Here is a 21,386-nt window from a genome sequence, read left to right on the forward strand (position 1 = left end):
TTATGTGAAAAAAATTACAAATTTTTGATGTACACCAATTAAAATCAGTGCTGATAAGGTCTTTTTCAATACTTAGATAAGCCTTAACATCCATTGTAGTGTGGTTTTATCTGCTAGATATTACCTTCCTTTGTGTGTAGGCTGGATATTTCAGTGGTATCACATTGTGCATTTGTTTGACTAGATACTTTAAAGAAATCCAAATGGCACTCTGATGACTCCTCAAAAATTGCAGCTCTTCAGATGCTTTAAGTAGATGAACTGCAGGATAAATCAAGGCTTTTAAACTTCAGATTTATAAGGACTTGCAGCACTACATTGCACTCTTAAAAATGCAAGTACTGTATTTACTCCATACAGTGTGTAAATAAATATTTTGCTTGAGAGAGTTGAAGTGCAATGGTGAAGGACAAAGTCATAGAAGAGCTGAATAAATGGCAAGGCTGTTGCTGCTCTTATTGCCTCTTGTAAGGAGCCGTTGGTTAATACTTTCATTGTTCTTACCAGTCCAAACTTCATATCCCCAGCCCAAAGAAACAATAAACCATTGCACGAGTTTCTCTCAGAGCAGATGTTTAAAGCCTTGCTAGGGTTTGGTGTCAGTTTGAGGGGTTTTTTTTAATTTGTTTGTTTTGCTTTGCACATAGTGCTTTAAAAGCCTCCATAATATGAAGATAAAATTTGAAGAAAAACTTGGATTTAGTGTACCTGTATTCCAGAGACAGTTTGATACAGATGTGGCTATTGACATTTTGGTATAAATTGTTTGTTTGTTTTAGTCTAGGATGATATGTCGGTTGCCCTCTTCATTCACATAGCTGTTTAATTGGTTGTTGCCTCATGGGATTGTAGTGGTGTCAAGAACTGTCCATTCAGAGAAAACAATCAGTTGCTGATATTAAAAGCAGCTTGAGGATAAAGCACATGTATAATTACCAACGTGCTTTAGCCAGCTGAATATTTTTAATGGCATAGGAAAGGCAGTATGGCATGGTGATGCCAATGTTCACTTGTTTGTTATCAGTATGCTTTTGGTCCTACCTCATTGGAGATTACTGATGTATTCTCTGGAAAGACATCTGCTTTAAGTCAACATGAAATTAACCTAATTTATGACTTTGTTGTGGCTCCACAACTCAGAAGCAGAGGAAGCTACTCAATATAAAAATAACTGTAACATTGCAGTCCTGTTCCCAGGGAGAGGGCCACCATAGCGTTGTATTTACCTACAATCTAATGCAATATATACAGGGATTTAATAAACTAAATGTGCATAGAAGCAAAAATCTCTCAAAACTCCATTGTTTTTTCTCTTTTCTGTCGAAGCGCTACACAGAGACAAAGGTCCAGCTTCACCTTTTACTGTATTATTGCTTAAGAAACAAACATTCCTGCAATGCGTTCAAGGTGCTCTTTAAAAAACTTTCCCCATGACTATCACATGAAAAGTCAATTACCTGCTTCTCTACCTTGTATTTTTGATTGTTATTCACTACTGTAAAAAACCCAAACTTCTTGTTCCAAGATCCAGAAAGCTGTCTTAAGTTGCAGAGCTATTTAAACATCTCTTACTGCCTCAAGGTAAAGCTTGTGTTCTTTCAGATTACTCCAGCATATGGGTAAATCAAAGTTTGAGGTCTTCCGTTGGCACAGAACAAGAACATATGCTATTCTTATAAACTTCACATACTTACTGGTTGTGGCTTTTATTTTCTACTATGTATATTTTTACATATTTTTCTCCTAAAAGAAAAGTGGACACAATGTTTAAAAATTAGCCTTTGGACTGTTATGCTTAATTGCTTAGAGGCTTTTGACACCTCCAATTATTATGTTAAAACTTCAGTATTTGTAACAGGTGGTCCATGCTCTGACTCCTTTGTTGGTCAATATTTTTATCTCCCTGGCAAATATCCCAGTTCTCATTTTCTTGAATTTTTGGGTCTAGAAAAATAAGTAAGTGTAAATGTAAATCTCTAATTAGCAATAAAAAGATAATGAAGTATTATTTTTGTTGCTTTCCTGTAACATCTTAATGGCATAGTATGTATATTAGTATGAGAGATTGTTACAAGTATTTGCCTTCATATAGATCCTAGAATATAGAAGAGTGTCTAAAAGGGAGAAATTAAGAGTTAAGGACGAATAATATTGCTAGATTTAAAGTTTTCTGGGAGTACATTAGGACTGAAATTTTCCCTGAGCATTTTATAGCTTCTCTGTTAGAATTAGTGGACGATTTTTTAAAATTACATTATTAAAATCTCCAAAATAGTGCATAAATAAAATGTATACATTGATTATTTTTAGTAGTTACAATACTGTAGGGTGATTCCTGTAAAAATAATTCTGCTAAATAAAGAATACAGAAAAAAATTACAGTGTGAAGTGGTGTATGAGGATACGTAGTGTTAAGGTGATGGTGTAACAATGATGGAACTCGGTGTTTTTTCTTTAAGTTCTAATTAAAACAGACAAATTGGGTAAACAGCTTACATATCTAATAATTTCTGGCTTTGGATTTGCAAAAGTTATCGCTTGTGACATTTGGAAATTAATGTTCTTTTTAATATGATTTCCCGAAGTTCCAATATGTTGCTCTCTGAAATCAATCCTTTATTCTTTCCATATGTAAATTCTAATCCAGACTTATTTTTATCTACCTGATTAGGTGACATGCTTGTAATATCTCTTTTTTTGCTGTTCTCTGTTTATTTCACTGAGATGCTGAACAAAAGCCTCAGTTTCTATTCTTGTTTTGATCTGTACTTGCTATAAGTGAGGGAGAAAATGGAGATATTTTGGTTTTTAAGTTTGATACATTTAATAACAAAATTTCTGGCAATATATTTTAAAGCACTGCGTTCCTGTACTTCCTAATCGAAGTGAAGTCTCTCTGACTATACTATCAGGATATAGCACCAGAGCCCAAAACCTGTTTTGTGTCAATGGAGACTTGTGAGTGGAAAATGAGATGTTGGTTTTCATGAAAACCAACCTTTTCCTTGAGCAAGTGTTCCAAGTGGGAATTCATGACCAGACTTGGATAGGGATACTGTAGTGCTCAGCTGTGACAGGAGCTGGATACTTCATTATTTTGGCAGTGGTTGAGATACTGTTGCAAGTCTCCTGTCCTGTTCAGACTGGATCCTGCACAGCGTTCTGTTTCTTGGCTCTATCTGAGTAATGCTTGGACTGCAAGCATGTCTAACAGTGGTGTGAGGGGACACATGGTGGTTTTTGAATTGCCCAGAAAACGTGCCTAGCTTAGGACTTTCTGACTGTCTTGATCTTCAAGTATTTGAACATATGGTCTTTGTTACTGTGCAAGTTTAGGTTGATTTTCACCAGAACCAATGTTTTCACATCATCATTTCTCAGTCATATGAGAGACTCTATTTGCTATGGAAACAAATATATGCTGGGCACGAGATGCTGACTCTGGGCCAGTTGGACTCTGTAGTTATTCCTGGGTATGTGTTAGGGCAGTAAGAGATAGTTGGCTCATGTATTTGGTACTTTTTCCTGTACTTTATTGTGGTGTTCAGATCTGTGTGTGGCTCCTGCCATGCCAGAGAGGGGGAAAGAGTGAGGAATAGCAGAGAATGGACCATCACCCTGTGATGGTGAATTGCGTGTTGCCCTGATGCCAGGCCCATACTCTCAGTGTGTTCATGGTGGCCTCTGACCTTGCAGAGGGACAACATTGGCATTAAGTAAAAATGTGCTTTATGTGACATATTCTTGTTACTCAATCCTGTTTTTCTTATTGTGCTTTTGTTAGCAAAATTTTGTTGGTCACAAGGCTGCTTGCTTACATGAAACTGAGGTGTGTTTAAATACCTCTCAAGATATTTTTTTAAACTTCTCTAAAATATTTCACTAAATCTTTGCTGGAGTTTTTTGAAGACATATTTGCTGAAACATTTGTTTTACACACATCAATAATCATATTGTTCAAAACTGAGTTTTAAAATCCTCTTGATTTCCAGTGCACCTATTTTCTATGGCAGCCTGCTTTTATGCTGGCCTTTGTAGTTGTAATCAAGAAATTCTTATACATATGAGTAAATTTATGAAAATTAGTAATCCTCTTAGAGTGAGGAATGTTCTTGTTGACAGATATTGCCAAAATTGATGGATCCTTAAATTACTTAGCAAAACTATACAAATTCAGGACTTTCCTCAAATGCAATATCTTAAAAGTTATAAGGATTAATTGGCATAGAAAGTTTGTTGTCCAATATTCAGGAGTATCTTTTACATTTTCTAGATTATGTTCTCCCATTCCTAACTGCATGTGAAAAATTTTTGCCTTTTGAGAGTATGTTATTCTAAATAAGTCTTTAATTAAAATGGCATGTTTAGATGCTTTGTATACATATGATATGAAATGTATGTAGTTCTTTGACAACTATTTCATTAGATGTTGCTTTTTTTATTGAGGTAATTGTTAGTATTCTGTAATAACACTACTTTTTTTAGCAGGTCAGATTGTTTCCCCACAGTCTGCTCCAGCCTGTATTGAAAACAAAAATGATGTCAGCAGAGAAAACAGCACTGTTGACTTTAGCAAGGTAAGAGTGTTCACTGATAGTGAACTACCAAACAAATCATTTAAATAAAATAAATTAATGTAGGTGATCCTACTCTGGCAGGGAGGTTGGACTAGATGATCTTTCGAGGTCCCTTCCAGCCCTTAAGATTCTGTGATTCTGTGTGAATCAGGAAAAGCTGTGAAGTGCTAATTTTACTTCATTGTCAAAGTTGTGTGTCTACTGCAAGAGTTCATACAGAATTTTAGAAACAGAAAAAAGAATTTATAGTTTTCTTGATAAATTACTGGTGACAGGAAATCGCAGTTTAGGAACACAGACAAATTTATTGCACGACAATATCTTAAGGTTATATAGGGGGAATTTTTACAAATTATCAGAAAATTATCTAAGTAGGAAAGTAATTCAGAATTCTTTAATCTCAGATTTTTTCTTTTTGTAGAAATAATGCATGAATGCAAACTACGCTTTTTTTAACCTGAACTCGTGGATTCCAGATGTCTCAAACAGAATGTGTTTCTGTAAACCTATAACTTAATTCTTCTGGCAAGCCAAGATATTTCAGTACACTTCACAAAAGATGTTAACTGTTCAGTAGTGGAGATTGCAATGACAGTTCAATGTTAGATAGCAAAGAAAAGCAAACAGCTTCTCAGATTTAATGTAAAGGAGAATCCTAATTTGTATGTAAGTCTGTATGTACCTAAAACAAACTGTCACATTGGATACAGATGACAGACCTGACAGGGATGGATGACTTCAGCTGACACATTAATACAACAAAGGTTGAGTAAGTGAAGAAAGGTGATTTAAACCAAAATTTTGAAGAATGGCACTTGAATCTTAATGTTAGTGCAACTGAGCTAAAAGTAGAGTTATGTGATTGCTCCATCTGGTGCCAGACTTATTTCCTAGCAGCGGCAGCTATTTGCACCATTTGAGTTCCTGACTGAACATGCCAGACTAGAAATGGTATACGGCTGAAATAAAGATGGGAAACAGATCTTTTTTGTCAGAGACAGTGAGAAGAAAGGAGGCTGACTGGGGGTGTATTGTGGACCACATTTCTACAGAAAACTCAACAGTGACAGGTTGTTAAAAATTTAATGTGAATACTTTAAAAATATTTAGAACTAAGTTTATAATGCTTTAAAAGATGTGATTTTGGCTTCTTGATATTTATATTAAATGTGTTAAGTAAAACTAATTGTTTTGGCAAGTGTTCTAATATCAAGATGTAAAATTTTGTAAAGGAGATAAAATATAAAGTGATGTATTCAAAATTGAGCTGCACAGAGGTGAAGCTTGTAACAACTCAAAGTGACTTTTGGTAGCACTTTTCCCCAGTTGCTGTGAGTGTTACAGAATCGAAATCCCAGTCTGTTACCTAGCTGCGTGATGTTTGTATTAAACAAGAATAGAGGCTGCATCATTTGATCCTTCACTCCTTATTTTTCTGGTGCTGCAGCTTTTCTGATCAAAAGAGCTCTTCCTACCTAAATTGGCATGAGAAGAGATCCAGATCTCATCTTTTGGCTAGCCTCAGCAGCGTTAGATACCAACAAGGATGTCAGGAATATGAAAGGATTAAACTTTTGTTTGCAGGAATGAGATAACACTAATCTAGATACTTGCTTGACTGCCTTTAAATACATCCGCTTATCCGTTTGAAGATGCATAACTAAAGTACAATTTCCCCTTGAAGTGTGCTACTGCAATAACTCCCAATGGTTATAATTGGAATTATGCAGAAATGGAGAGGAAAGTAGAGCAGTACACTAATTTTCTCTTGAGTATTATGATTTCTTGCTCAAATTTTGTCCTACATATTAATTTCATTTATATTCTAAAAAAAGCAGCTTTGACTACCTCATATAGTTTCTCCTTGCTAAGCTGTCTTCTTTGGGCTACTTCTATTATTCCACATTTTGGAATCGATTAAAAAAGCTGACTTAATCTGAATACATCATTTGAGACTATGTTGATTGCATTGGTGTCTTTTTATGAACAAGGTGAGACACAGCACCAAAAGCTTTCTTAAATGTTACTTTGGTAGCACAGAGAGGGAGACATAGTTTCTAATGTCTATACGTGTAAATGTGTCTCTCCTCTTCCTCTGGGGACACCATGACGACTGTATATTCCAGGAGTGACACACAGGTAATCTGTCACAGCACCACTTTATCCTGTGTCTGAGCAGGATGGGGATGGCATTTTTACCAGTTCCTGGCTGGTCTCTGCTGAAAGGAACCCAATTCCCCTGAAATATGAAATGCATAAAGAGACTGCACCCGTGTCCCTTCTCATGGCAATGTTCCTATGCTCCTCTGTTTCCTATGGAAACAGTATTTCTGAATGAAATCCTGGTCTCAAACTGACAGAGTTTGTTTTTTTCAAATGCCATGTGAAATAGTTGTCCTATTTTTGACTATTGGTTGACTCTGCTTATAAATAAATTTTATTAATGTGTGTCATGGCTTTCCTAAGAAGTGGTGTTGGGTATTTTCTGTTAGTCTTCATGTCAATTTGTGTTTTGTTCTGGGGGAGACCCCACCATTCTTTTCAGTCTTTGAGTTGCCCAGGAGGGGAATGGCCTCTACGTAAGTTATTTAGTTTTATGTTTAATCAGCTTACTGGGACAATTTAGTGCTGGGTCATGAATGTGGCTCAGATTAGGGTACAGATGCACATGAGATCTCTATCTGAAGACCTCTTGGGATAAGAGATATGTAATAGATAGGTTAGATGAAGGATTCAAAATATGTGGCTTCTACCATTACCTCAGATCACTCCAAGGCAACCTTGGCTCTTGTTACGTAGTGGAAGCAACACACAGGGTTTGGATATGTTTGCCCAGTTTGAGATTTGTCTGCCAACTACTTTCCTTTGAACTGGGGCTCTACTTAAAACAATTTGGAATCTCAAGCAGATAAATAATACAGAAAACATATCTGGAAATACTTTCTGGTAGAGAGAAGACTGGAAGTTTCTCTCAGATTTGAACCTTGATCCTGTGATCTCTATGTTAGTGAGACCTTAAGGTGACAACCATAGCATGTTATACCTGAGACATTATTAAATGTGAAATCCATCCAAAAGGTAAAATTGGTACAGAACGCACATTGCTATGTGCCTGAAGGACTGCTTCCTTTCTGTCAACTATAAATGACGTATGACACCAAAATTAGGTGCGAAGTGAATCTATTTGGGATTTGTGTTTAACCCTGAAAACTTATTTTGTGATTTAAATGGGGAATAGAATTTACCTCACTGATCCTTGAAAAAGTACTGGCATTCCAACATTCCAGGTTGATTTGATGCTTGTTTAACTACATGAGGTGTTTGGTCATCATTCTAGATTAGCTTACGCTAGCATTAGACAGCTCTTTGTGATCTCAGTGAAGTAAGATTCAGTTACACAGGGAACTGTGTTATATCTGAATTCTGATTTAGTGCCAGAGCCATTTGCAAGGAAACAATTTTCTAAATATTACCAAAAACTATGCAAACTAGTACTGACAGATGGCTGTAAGATAGACATTAAAATGGTCCACTTTAACAGTTTATATTGGATTTGGTTGCTGTTGTTGTGTTTAGATTAATAAAAGGAAAGCAAATGACAAAATTCATGCATTTTGAAATGTAGACAATACTGGTGCATAATGAAATCAAACATACATTATATACTCTATTACTCCGTGTTGATTTTTGTTACAAAGTAAACTCTAGGTTGATTCTAAGAAAATAAATACAAATGAACACATTTCTAGATAAATACCTGGAGCTTATATAGCAGTCATTAGGAAGCTGTTTCTCTGTGTTTTCCTACTCTCCCTATAAAAGTCAACATCAGTGCCTTGAAACTCCAAAGTTTTTATACTGCTACGTTATTTCAGTTTATTTTTGAGACAATCATGGCCATAGCGTATTTTCTGTCATTTTCAGCAGAAGGGCAACTGTCTTTTGTTAAAACCAAAATTGAAAAACATTGTCTTCCTCAGAGTAGTAGAAGGGAAAAGTATGTGTAGTGGAACCTGTTCTTTTTGAGATTATAATAGAGGAACTATGAATTTGTGATTTTCAGAATTTTTAATTATGGAAAAATAACTTTATTCTTCATTTCTTCTACTGTTATGGCTTATTGGTTCTGTTGTGAATGATTGATGCTGTTACAATAACTGAGAAAAAATATGATGAGGACATTAATACTACATTCATAACAAGATTTTGAATGTGATTTGTTGTCTTTATAAATGATTTCTGCAGTACTTTAACCATATTTCCAAGAAAAAATAGTGAAATGATGAAAGATCAGTTATTTAGGTTTGAATAATTAAAAAAAAAAAAGTTTCTCAACAGAAAAAAAAGTAGAAAATATATAATTGAAATAATTAAGATTATAATGCAGTGACCAGAAAGTCTCTGTCAGCAAATCAGGGGGAAAAATTCCCTGTGAATAGCTTTTAGGTTATAATTCAATATACTTTTCTCAGGTTGACCTACACTTCATGAAAAAGATACCACCTGGAGCTGAAGCATCAAACATCTTAGTTGGTGAACTAGAGTTCCTGGACCGTGCAGTTGTTGCTTTTGTTAGGTTATCTCCTGCAGTGCTCCTTACGGGACTAGCGGAAGTTCCGATTCCAACAAGGTACCGTTGGATTTATTTCTCATCATGTTTTCCTTAGCATCTTGTGGAGATAGGGTGATGTGGCCTTCAACTTTGCCATTTATTGAGTTATAAATTTGCTTCTTTCTTTAGAATCTCTTAGAGATGTCTTTCCACTCATCCATTAAATGATGTATGAGTATATTCATAAGCATGCTGTTTGTGTGTGCAGATAATCGTTCTTTGCAGAAGCAGAAATGATAGCTTATTAGGCTATGACACACAGTTTATCCTGTACAAACTGCTAATATTGCAAATGAAGTACTAAGGTGAAATACTCAGCTGCTTAAACTATTTCATCTGGAACTGAAACTATTTGTGTGATACTACATAATTATGTGCAAAAGGAAAAAATAAAGAAGGAATTGAGTAAAGGGAAAAGCCAAAATAAACTATGTGATTTGACGAGGATAGTGGATGGATGAGGAACCTACTGTAAAATTCATGTTTCTCTAAAAGTTAGTTTGTAGATACTTTCGTGGTAGTGAATGTGACTTTTAACCATAAATTTTTTTTAGATTTTTTTTTTCTAAGTTTTAACTTTTTTTGATGAAGTACATTGGTTCTGAGAACAAATTATAAGGAATTTAAAAAGAATGTCTAAAATAGACTTTACAGTAGATAGATAATATAGTAGTCAAATACAAAGCATTTAAATAGGTCTGCAGATACATTGCTTCCTGCTGGCATTGACTCCAAAGTGATTCTCCCATATGTGAGTTCTCTGATTTGACTATTAATGCAGTGTCTCATCCCACCAAAAGGAAAACAATAGATTTCTCGGGTTTTTTTTGTCCAAAAGAAAATTAAATAATTAAAAACATAGGATAATTAAGAATTTCTACAAAAACCTTTATTTAAAAAAATAAAATTAAATACATTAGTAAAAAAATTATGTTTTGCACTTTAGCAAAGCTGAGAACTTAACTTACTTCATTTGTTCATCTTCTACATTTTATAGAAACTTACTGACCCCAAGCCTAGAGTAGAGGGTGTCTAGAAACTTAATGGGAGTAAGAACATTTTAAAAATGGGGTTTATTTGGAATAATTTAATTTTCCCAATATTGCAATAATACTGCTACCATAAAATAGTTGATTCTGTTTAATTAACAGAAATGAGTGTTAATGTAGTCTGTACATAGATTTGTTATGTAAGATAAGGTTTGTTATGTAAGGAGGTTTTGATAATCTCAGTCAAGTCTGACTGTGAAGCTTATGATATATTTTTGGAAGTTATTTTCAGATTTTTTCTAAGCAGAGCTTCATGTTTAAATGCCTGTGTGTAAGGATCTTGAAGGAGATTATATATTTGTCTTGGAGGTTCTTTTAATCCAATTTTGAAATAAGTACTTCTGTAGTATGTGTAGTCACTTTCAACTGTCTATCTTTCACAATTTTTAATTTATCTTTCATTTGTAGATTTTTATTTATTCTTCTTGGACCACTGGGTAAAGGGCAACAATACCATGAGATTGGAAGATCAATTGCAACACTGATGACAGATGAGGTATTTTATTCGTGACTTGATTTTAATAATTTTGTCCCAACTGAAGAGTGTAATAGGGAATCTCCAATGTGCAATCATCCAGATGAAATGTGGCTAATCATTCTGATGGTGCACAAATGCCATTCTAGTTCATTTCACGATCCTGTAACAGTAAAGGTTATGCTGCCGTAAGGAGATAACAAAATAAGGAATGATATGCACATGCAGGGATATCTTCATTAAGAAGATTCCATTTTACACTGGTACTTTCCAGTGGAATTAATTGTGTTTTAAACTGTAAAATCTCTTGAACTGGTAGCACCCATAGGATGTTCTTCCATAGCAGCTGAAGCTTCTGTGAAAACTATATGCTACAAAGTCAAATCAGTTGAAGCTGAGATTCATTGTTTGGTGGGAACTGCATGAAGTGCCTTCTATTTCAGACAAAAGGGACCCCTTGCAAAAAGTGTTATGAGTGTATTCATTTCCCTATCTCCTTTTCTTCCTATACACATTTCTTAATTTTTCATAGGTTTTCCATGATGTTGCTTACAAAGCAAAAGACCGCAATGACTTGGTGTCAGGAATTGATGAGTTTCTTGATCAGGTTACTGTTCTCCCTCCTGGAGAGTGGGATCCAACAATTCGAATAGAGCCACCTAAAAATGTTCCCTCCCAGGTATGTACACTGTAAAGTTCAAATACTTTTTAATGTTGCGATGGATTTTTACTAGGTAGAATTCTTGTTAATTTAGCATTTATCAGAGTCACTAGATACACATTTTGCATGCTCTTTTTTTTTTTGGTTTTGTTAATTTCCTTTAAAAGAATTCTTTTCTTGCAAGCATACAATATAGTGATGACATGTATTTCAATACTAGTCCTCCCCTGAATGAAGACAAATCGTTGTACCTAAGGATCTTAAATTCAGGGGTAATTTGCCATAAGTATCTCTTGATTATTTCAAAGAGCCATGATTTTCCTTTGTTCTAAACTTATTACAAGCATTCAAAAAACAGCCTGGCTTGTTACTCTTTAAAATGTTTTCTGATACAAGATATTTATAACCAGTTCTTTCTGAAACCACAATTTCTTCTACTGTTATGGGACTTGAAGAGGTTATGTTGATGAATCTTGCAGTAAAATTTATACATTTAGTCTGTCAACTCTCAAAGCCTGTTTCCCCTACTAAAATTATGTTTTGATTCCTAAGATTCATGAGAAGCATCTTTTCCTCCTGATAGGAGAAGCGTAAGATCCCGGGAGTGCCAAATGGAACTGCAGCCCATGGGGATGCAGAACAACCTGGAGGACACTCTGGACCAGAATTGCAACGCACTGGAAAGTAAGCAAAAACACTCACAAGACCTTAAGTGTTCTGAGTATGCACTTCCAAAGGAACTATAATGATCTGGTTCTCTCTCAAATGACTGACTGGCGTATGATTTTTTTTCAGGCATTTTTCCTGGTTTGTAGACCACATGTTTAAAAAGGACAATACATGCTAGTTTGCAGAGATGAGGAGAGGGCAAGGGGATTAGAGTTTTCACATTATATTTTTTGATAGCTCCTTTTTCTGTTATTTATAAATATCTGATTAAGTTTTCTTACTTTTGTACAGCACTGAGGAAAAATTTGGAATAGTTTTATACCATATGTTATGAATGCTTACAACCATTTTGTAGTTGAAGTTGCTGGGTTTTGCAACTAGCATTTCTATTTTACCTTGGTAGGCCAAGCTTTGTCCTAGTACATGAGTCTGTGAATACATAGTGGCTGCAATAGACACACTTCAGATGGAAGGATTTACCCTGAAGATTATTTACATGCTTTTGCTAAAAAAGCATGTATGGTTTAAGTTCATCAGCTGTCAGTGGTTGCCTTAGTGCAATGTAGTTGTGTGATAGACTTCTTTTTACCTTGCTGCTTTGTGATGCAGCTGCAATGTTGGTGTACACAAGGCAACAGAAGGGATCATGGTCAGTCTGCTTGTAAGCCATTCTTTCACAGGTGAACGTTTAGCAAACGTGAATATTTAGGAAATGGTGGCACTTCATCTTCCTTTTTACCCCAGCAACATCTGATATATAGATGCCTGTGAGAAAAAGAGCATTGTAGAGTTGTTTACTTTAACTGTGTAGTATATTGAAAGGGAGTGTGTGTTCCTGAGTATTAGATTATATTTAGCATCGTGTAAACGACAAAAGATGACATTTCTTGTCCTTGGAAAATTGTGACCTACATTAAATTCTATCAGATGCATGTAGGAACAGCTTCTCAAATAAAGAATAGCTGTATGGAGCTCTGTATGTAGATGTGTGGGCAAGTGGGGCCAAATTAAATTTAATCCAAATAAAAAAATGCAAAAAATTATTTCACATAATAAATAATAGGGTTCTATGTGTGGGAGCTAACAGCTGTCTGGAAGGTGTGGATCTGGATGATTAAATGAAGATTTTGTAAAAGAAACATGCAAATTTGTATTAAAAATGGAATTTGCCAATTAAAATTATCAAGATAGGGTTCCCAGGATGAATTATAAGAGTGTATATCATTTATCAAGGAACAATAACTTCTCTGTCATATAGTTAAAGCAATACCATGGAAGAAAATTTGACATGCCTTTTTTTATTAATTTGATCTCTCTTTTTTTAGATTTTTTGGAGGATTGATTTTAGATATAAAAAGAAAAGCTCCCTTCTTCTGGAGTGACTTCAGGGATGCCCTCAGTCTGCAATGTCTTGCATCATTTTTGTTTCTCTACTGTGCTTGCATGTCTCCTGTCATCACATTTGGTGGTCTGCTGGGAGAAGCAACTGAAGGTCGTATAGTATGTGTTAAATCTGAACTTTTAAAACAAACTTAACATTCCTAGCTTTGTGGTTAGTATTTACTTACTGTTATATGCATCACCTTCAAGTATTGGTGTTTCAATGTTTAGAAGATTAAGACATTGCAAAAAGAACCTGTTTGAAAATTTATGGACACTTCTCTCTGTATCATATTCAGAGTGCAATAGAATCATTGTTTGGAGCATCCATGACTGGAATTGCCTACTCTCTCTTTGGTGGACAGCCTCTCACTATACTTGGCAGCACAGGACCAGTTTTAGTGTTTGAGAAGATCTTATTCAAGTTTTGCAAGTAAGTGAAGATCATGATACACATCATCCTTTGTGTATTGTTAGGTAAAAATAGACACTGATCCCAAAGTTCCAACATCTGCAGAATAAGATCAACAGTTTGTTTTGAAGTGCCTTGCTTAGGCTTTCAGAATCTGAAAATTATGTAGTCACCGAGACAAGTGAATTCGTGATAATGCAGAAAGGTTCATGTGTTTGTTTTTTATTTAAAAATTGGGCTTCTTTTACTTGTTTTACAAAAAACCTCCCATCTGTTTTGAAGGGAAAGCACACTTTTTTTCCTTATTATATCATTTTCTACTTGGAAACTATATATTTAAGTCTGTGTATCTCATCCTTAACTCATGCAAATGGTGTTACCTCTTACCCAAGAAGTAAGTGTAGTGGCTGTGGTGCCATCTTTCAATAGTCACTAATATAGACCCTGCCTGTCCTCCACTCCAAAAGAGGCAGGGTGAAGTGTCATGCTGGAACAGCATATCACCACATCTATGTTAATGTGCAGTACATGATGTACTTCTGCCACAGTGTGGGTAAAAATTATGCCTGCATCTTGGCAACCATCATGCTGCTTTGTGATCCTCTCTGCTTTTCTGCCTCATTGCTGTGACAGGGACCAACATCTCCTGAACCTCCAGAACAACACAGAGTAGGAGGCCTCATTTAGCACTCTGAAAGCTCTTTTATCACCTTCAAGTGAACTTTTCAGTTATCTGTATTAATGTCACAATGTGTTTGGAGCTCTATTATCATATGCAATGAGCATACAAGATTTTGGTGAAAGTTATTATAGCTACTCTGGCAGCCTAAGAAGTTGGTGGGTGTTGGCAGTTTACAAGGCATGACGTGGGATAAAATGTGAGTGAACCTGATGCAATGTAGATGACTGGTTGCTAACTTCAGTAGAGACAGAGCTCTTTGAGTCCCATTAATTGGAGAGCTCAGGTCAAGAGGTGACTTGACAATATCTTCAGTTCACAATAGGTAAATAATTTCTGATTCAGACTGTTCCCATAATTGGACATAACTAGAGAGAGGAAGCTCCACAGAGGAAGCTTCCTCTTCTTCATTTACTGCGGCTGGACAAAAGAGAAACTGTTTAATATTTTTCTTTTTTTTCAGAGAGTATGGATTGTCATACCTTTCTCTGAGAGCTAGCATTGGACTGTGGACTGCAATCCTGTGCATCATCCTTGTTGCAACTGATGCAAGCTCCCTAGTCTGCTACATTACCCGGTTTACCGAAGAAGCGTTCGCTTCTCTTATCTGCATAATTTTCATTTATGAGGCCTTAGAGAAGCTGTTTCATCTCAGTGAAATGTATCCAATCAACATGCATAACGATTTGGATCTGCTGACAAAGTACTCGTAAGTAAGATTTCTTCTGTTTACACTGGGGGGTTTTCTCATAGGTTATGTTTTCTCTGTGAGGGATGCAAACCAGTGCACAGCAGGAGAAGTCTGCAGTAGTTGAAAACTGAGCATGTGGAAGCTGTTTAGTTAGGCATGATGCTGGCATATGGAAGTACTAGTTACTGGAGGTATATGTACAAGCAGTACACATTGCCTTAAGTAAAAAATATCATAACTTGGAGTTTGGAAAAGCTTGCACACAAGCAACTTGGAAGTCAGAATGAAAAATAGTACTTGGAGGGACCTCAGCTTTAGTTCTTTATTCACATTTTTGTTTAACTCAAAGATCTCTTATTGTAGCCTTGCACTGATAATTTACAGTATTTTTTTATGTATAGGCAACATCTTAATATCATATTTATCTGTTTTTTTTTTTTTTCCCAAATTGAAATACAAACCTCTCTAAAAAGGATATCGTTTGATGTCCCTCCTTTATTTTAAGCTGTCTGGCAGTTAAGGTTCAAGCTTCAGGAACTGAGGGGGATTTGGAATTGTTAGGCACTTCTCAGCAGTGATTGATTTTACCATAATCAATTTGATATTATTAACAAGATTTTTAATATGACTCCATTTAAGCAGCTTTACTTGATTGTGGAGTTTTGACAGGTTACACTTGAAGAATACAAAGGTAAATGGCTTTAATCAATATAGATTCATTTAGAAGTAAAAATTCATAGACTTGTTTGAGTGATATGAGAACAAAAATGTTCATGAAGTAAAGGATAAGATTTTAGTCTGTCCTGAGGCAAATTAAGCTTGGTCACTTCAGCAACTAAAATGTCATTAAAAAGCATTTTGAGAGAATATCCTTCTCTAGAAATTTCTAGTAGTAATTTCAGTGAAATTACTATTTCACTGAACCCATTTGAACCCTATGCATGAGCAGGGTGGAGCCCAAAAGGAACAATGCTTGAACAGTATCACATCTTCTGTTCACTGGAAAAACAGGAGTGTCTCAACCAAATGTCTCATTTGCATTTTAAGCTGGGAAAAACAAAACACAGCAACAGAGAAAACATTTGAGCTTTGTGTATGTTATCAGTAGAAAAATAGTTAGCAAATCCTGAATCTGAGTGCACATATACCTTAATACATTCTGAATTAGAGAAACTATAGTTCTGCTGTGACATACTTTCTCAACATGCTGAAAAAATATTTTCTTTAATAGTCTAATCAGTAGACAAAGGAATATTAATTTGAAGAGAAAGCAATAAATATCAAGAATAGGCTGTGTATGCAGTTGAGATTGTATACTTGTCTTAATTTAACTTCTATAGCTGGTATTTTACTCTAAAGAGCCTTATATAGCCCAGTGTTTGTAGATTTCAGCAGACTGAGCCAAGATGTTACAATTTGTAATGAAAAACATAAAAACAATAGGAATAAAAGTTCCTGGGTAGCTCGCTTTGTTCATGGTTAGCTGAACCCCAGGACACTGCATGAGATTTCACAGAAACAAGATTAACGGTCTTACTTGAACAGGGGTACCGGAATGGATGTGTCTATATTTTATGAAAGTGTTTTGTCACCATAGTCCTTAGATTTACAATTAAATGGTTTTGGTTTTGTTTAAAATTCAATTCATTTATCAGAATCACAAATTGATTTTTGAAGAGTATTGTTTACTCACTTCCTGCCTTTGGTAACTGTCTTCATTGAATGTAGAATATGTGGAGCATGCAGAATGCTAAAAGAGCAGCAGTTGTCATCTTCCAGTTAGAGCTCTTGACCAGTCCTGTTCTTCAGTGTTAGAATACCAGCACAACATTTTTAGATTCTCTGAAGAACAAATGTCTTACAGATGTTTGGAAGAAAGATTTGACCACTGTGTGGTGGTTTCAGACACATATATATAGCTATCAAAATTACTTGATATAATAGTTTTGTAGTTATTTATGGGGGTCATAGTTTCATATTATCAGATATTCTTTCACTCTGTGTAGATAGTACAAGTAAATTGACTTTTAAACTCGCCTTACATTTCACTTTTGGCCTTTATGCCATATCTTCATGCAGCAATAACCTTTTTATTATTGATATCATGTCCATGGCAACTGACCCCATTAGTACCAAAATGAATAGCTGTGTTTTTTTAACTGTAAAACTGATTGATGGAAATACCAGTATGTATATTGATTATCTTGTAAAAGCGCATCTGACAATTCCAAGGATCTGTGCTCTCAACACAACAAAGCCATAGTTCTAGCCTGTTCTATTTTCTCCCCTCCTTTCTTCATCTGAGTTTTATTTCATTCTTCAGAAGGAGTAAGACATTTCAAATAACTTTCAGTCCCTGATCAAATGTATATACACATCTCAGCTCCAGAAAGATTAGAAACAAATAAGTGTAAAAGCTTACTTGAAAAAAAAAATTCATTTTTGTATACTTGAAGTTGGGGAATATTGCTTTCACAAGGAATTAGAAACTTTTTTTGCGGCATCTGAGTCTACTCATAGTTTAAATGGGTAACAAAACTTGGGCTGAAACTGGTCCTGTCCTTAAAGGACCAGCAAACTCTGTTACAGAAGCTAATTAGTATCTGCTGTTTTGCTAATTAAAACAGCTGTTTGCATTTTCCTCTTTGGGGATTTTAAAGACAAGTTCTTAATTGTTAGTAAAGCCTTGGCAGTTCTTTAATTAGCAATGGGTGAACTTCAAAAGGTTGAGCAACTCATTTCTCTTTGAATGCTCAGCCAAAGCTTATGTAAAACTTTATCTTGGATCTGCAGTTCTCTGCTAGAAAACTCAGGTTTTACTGTAAAATGTCTCTTTTCTCTGTATTCTGCCTGTTGCCCACTCAAAAAGTTGATGATAAACAGGTCAGGATACTGTATATATTTGAAGCTTTCAGTGTATGCTGTGGCCCAGCCCTCCTCTCTTCTCCCACGGGCTTTCTGAGAATGCTGTGATGTCTGCAGATAGCCTGTATCCCAGTGCTGTTGCCTTTGCCTTGGAGAAGACATGTATTTGACATAAGAAAAGTTATTATCATGCTGTTAGTACTGTCTTTAGAGTACTAGAAGGACAACAAAAAGAGTAAAATGTTAGATATTTCAACTAGATTGGAACTGTTATTTCAAGTGAGAAAGAGAACCCATTCCATTGTTTTTGGGTTTAAATTCTATCATAAACAGTCTCTGTTGCAGGAGTTCGGTGTAAAGACTGTACTGCACGAATCTTCTCCTCTATTTAAGAGTATAGGAATCATTACTAGAATCTACAAATAACAAACCTTATAAGAGTCTAGAAAAAAACATTCAGAATAGTTGAATTTTTTGTTTTGTTTTTGTTTAGTTGGGTTTTTTTTTCTAAATCAAGCAGACCTGAGTATTTGAAAATCAGCTGGAAGTCCTTCTGAAAGATTTCTTAAAAATTCCTATTTACCATTTTGTCAGGTAGAAGATCCGAGTTTGAGCTTGTTACGGAATTCTATCGCGAAAAGACAACAATCTCTTCTGCTGCATGATCTAATTAAAATGGAACTAGTCCTAATGCAATTTTTACTAGTTTTCATTGTTATACCTGTTTGTAACTCTGTGTTGAAATATTGGCCCTAATCATCAGGTCATGTTCTCACAGCCAAATCCATTCAGCATTCACATGTAACTTTTCTTGATAACACCATCTTTATGATATAGAAGATGAAAACTAAAGGATTTAAGAGGTAAATAAAAAAAAGGATGAAGACAACCTGATTTTCAGTCTGCTACTCTGCTACAATTTTTTTTCTTTATTAAACTATATTGTTTTGAAGGAATTTAAATACTCTAGTGGTATTGTTTATTGAATAAAATACATGTACTTTTTAATATAGGCTTTTATATATGTATTTTTTTTTTTTACTGTGACCTTTTGTATTTTTTGTGCCATTAGCATTTGTAGGTTGGCATAGCAACTCTCTTATTTCTGCACTTTCCTCCTCCTGCTTTTCTAACCTCTGTAGCAAATTTAACTCCAGTTAGTGACTCCTGTCTGGAACATTGATACATGTCAGTTTTAATATGTAATTAAATATTGGGATACCATTTTTAGTAGGAAAGGAGAACCCTACATCTCAGTGGATTAAAAACAGACATTCTCCAAAGGAAAACAAAATAAGCATTGTAGTTGAAAGCAATGTGATTTAGAAAGCAATCCAGTATTCTTTAAAATACAAGCATTTTAAGAGAGATATCTTAGAGTACTGAAGATCAGTTATTTCTGTGTGGGGCTGCTTAGATCTTGGGACTTTATGTATCTCTTGTTTTTTATTAGTTATCTTTTCAGAGTGATGAATTCATGTTGTTTTTAATAATTCTTTACCAGAAGTTACTCAATTATTAACAGATTACATTGAATAATTTTAAAGTGATTTCTTGGCATACTAATATGCATATTGCAATCTGTCTTGTTATTGACATGCACTTAAGCATTAGGAGTAGAAAATCCTGCTCTGATGTAATTAAGGAGCCAAGATCATGTCAATCTCAGTGTCTTTTGCAAGCTATAGAAGCCGTTGCTTCTTCAAGCCATTGTGCATATTAGTTTTGTGCATACCATTGTTTGCACAAGCAAGTTTTAAACATTTCATTATCTATGTAACTTAAAATACAGTATTGGATGCAAATTATGTTGACTTATACCTCGGGTTCTTTAAGCTGCAGGTGAAATAAGTCAATGATGATAAACACAGAATTTATCAATAGAATCCCAGACGTAATTGAATTCCAATTTTTGTAATGGTTTCTTTGAACTTAGATACAAGTATAGATTTTATTTTCCCTTTCTTTATAGATTGGGGGTTTTTTCCGGTTAAATAACCGTGTCATGTCCTGTGTGTCTTTCCTTAAGAGTATCCCTTTTCTTCCCAGAACTATGCAACGGCCATCATTAACTACTGGTTTCCTTTTTACTTCTTGACAAACTCTGTAATCCAGGAATGATTTTTTTAAAAAAAATTCCATGTAGTCTAGGTCTTCCCTATGTCTGCCCAGTCCAACTGACTCATTTTTCTCTCTCCCTCTTTTGACCCCAGGGAGTGCCCACCTTGCTTCATTCTTTCCTACTGTCCTCAAATTTGGAAAAAGATCTCCTTGTTAAGCAATTTGCCACAGCATTGAGTTTGTAGTTGATAGTTGATCTTCACAATGCCTTCAAAATCTAAAAAGGCTTACATAAAATCCTTGGATGGTTTTGTTACACTACATTTATGTGTATCCATACACTACACCTCAGCAATTGAAACCTAAGCTGACTGTTCAGTGTTATAGTATGTTACAGCATGTTATTTCTGAACCAGCATTATACTGAATCTCTTTTCCTCAGATGTGTGGTGTTTTTAACTTTGGAAGCAGGGTAAAGTAACATTCTATAACTATTACTCTGTGAAAGTTTTCAGATGAATTGTCAATATTCCACATAATTACACTACTTTTCTGCACATTAACTTCTATGTATGGCAATTACACACTATAGTACTGCTAAGAACCCATGAACTGCATAAGGCACCAGGGAGCTGATAAAGACCAACCATCAAGTAAATAAAACCACAATGTGATTTTAAATCAGTTTTCTAGCCTTTCCCTGTGAAAGAACAACATCCTTCTCCTGATGTGCTATACAAACAAACCTGAGTCTTTAATATTTCTTCACTTCAACATCCTTTTATCCCCCCTCAGATTTATCTCTGTTTTTGTGCAATTATTGTGCTGCTGAGTGCATCGTCTATGCACTTTTATAGACTTTTCTGTTTTCCTTCTCAGCTTCACCAACTATACAGACACCCAACTTTAGAGCGTATACCTGGCTGTCTGCTGATGTTGGTGATTGTCAGAAATGAGCTACTTAAATGACTCAATGGTCTAATGCAAGATGGCAGATCTCATGAATAAATGAAGAAAGAAATCTTGTCTCCTGTGATAGCTGTGCTTTGAAAGGGTTTTGTGATACTGCGAATAGAACTTAACTGACAAGTCCATTTCCCATCAGTATTAATTATTTTTTTTTTCCAGTCTCTTCTCCACCGAGACTTTGATTTTGTCCTTACGACTGTTGATGTGAGAAAGAATCTGGCAAATACAATGCCAGGGATATAGAGGTGTTGTAGGTATGGGAAAGCAGAGAAGTTGCTTCCACAAT

General features: G+C 35.2%; 1 protein-coding gene across 2 annotated transcripts in view; it reads left to right on the top strand.

Moving 5' to 3' along the window:
* Window positions 1-21,386, top strand: part of SLC4A10 (solute carrier family 4 member 10) — a 121,964-nt gene that overhangs the window by 73,872 nt on the left and 26,706 nt on the right. The window contains exons 7-14 of one of the 2 annotated variants that reach the window (XM_062005200.1): window positions 4,486-4,577; window positions 9,050-9,207; window positions 10,647-10,734; window positions 11,246-11,392; window positions 11,958-12,058; window positions 13,369-13,543; window positions 13,723-13,856; window positions 14,978-15,223. In XM_062005200.1, coding sequence (XP_061861184.1) covers window positions 4,486-4,577; window positions 9,050-9,207; window positions 10,647-10,734; window positions 11,246-11,392; window positions 11,958-12,058; window positions 13,369-13,543; window positions 13,723-13,856; window positions 14,978-15,223 — 1,141 coding nt within the window. The remainder of the gene's footprint in view (window positions 1-4,485; window positions 4,578-9,049; window positions 9,208-10,646; window positions 10,735-11,245; window positions 11,393-11,957; window positions 12,059-13,368; window positions 13,544-13,722; window positions 13,857-14,977; window positions 15,224-21,386) is intronic. The other variant, XM_010204760.2, reaches the window with a different exon arrangement.

The sequence above is a fragment of the Colius striatus genome, chromosome 11 (genome assembly GCF_028858725.1).
Source record: "Colius striatus isolate bColStr4 chromosome 11, bColStr4.1.hap1, whole genome shotgun sequence".
Taxonomy (NCBI): domain Eukaryota; kingdom Metazoa; phylum Chordata; class Aves; order Coliiformes; family Coliidae; genus Colius; species Colius striatus.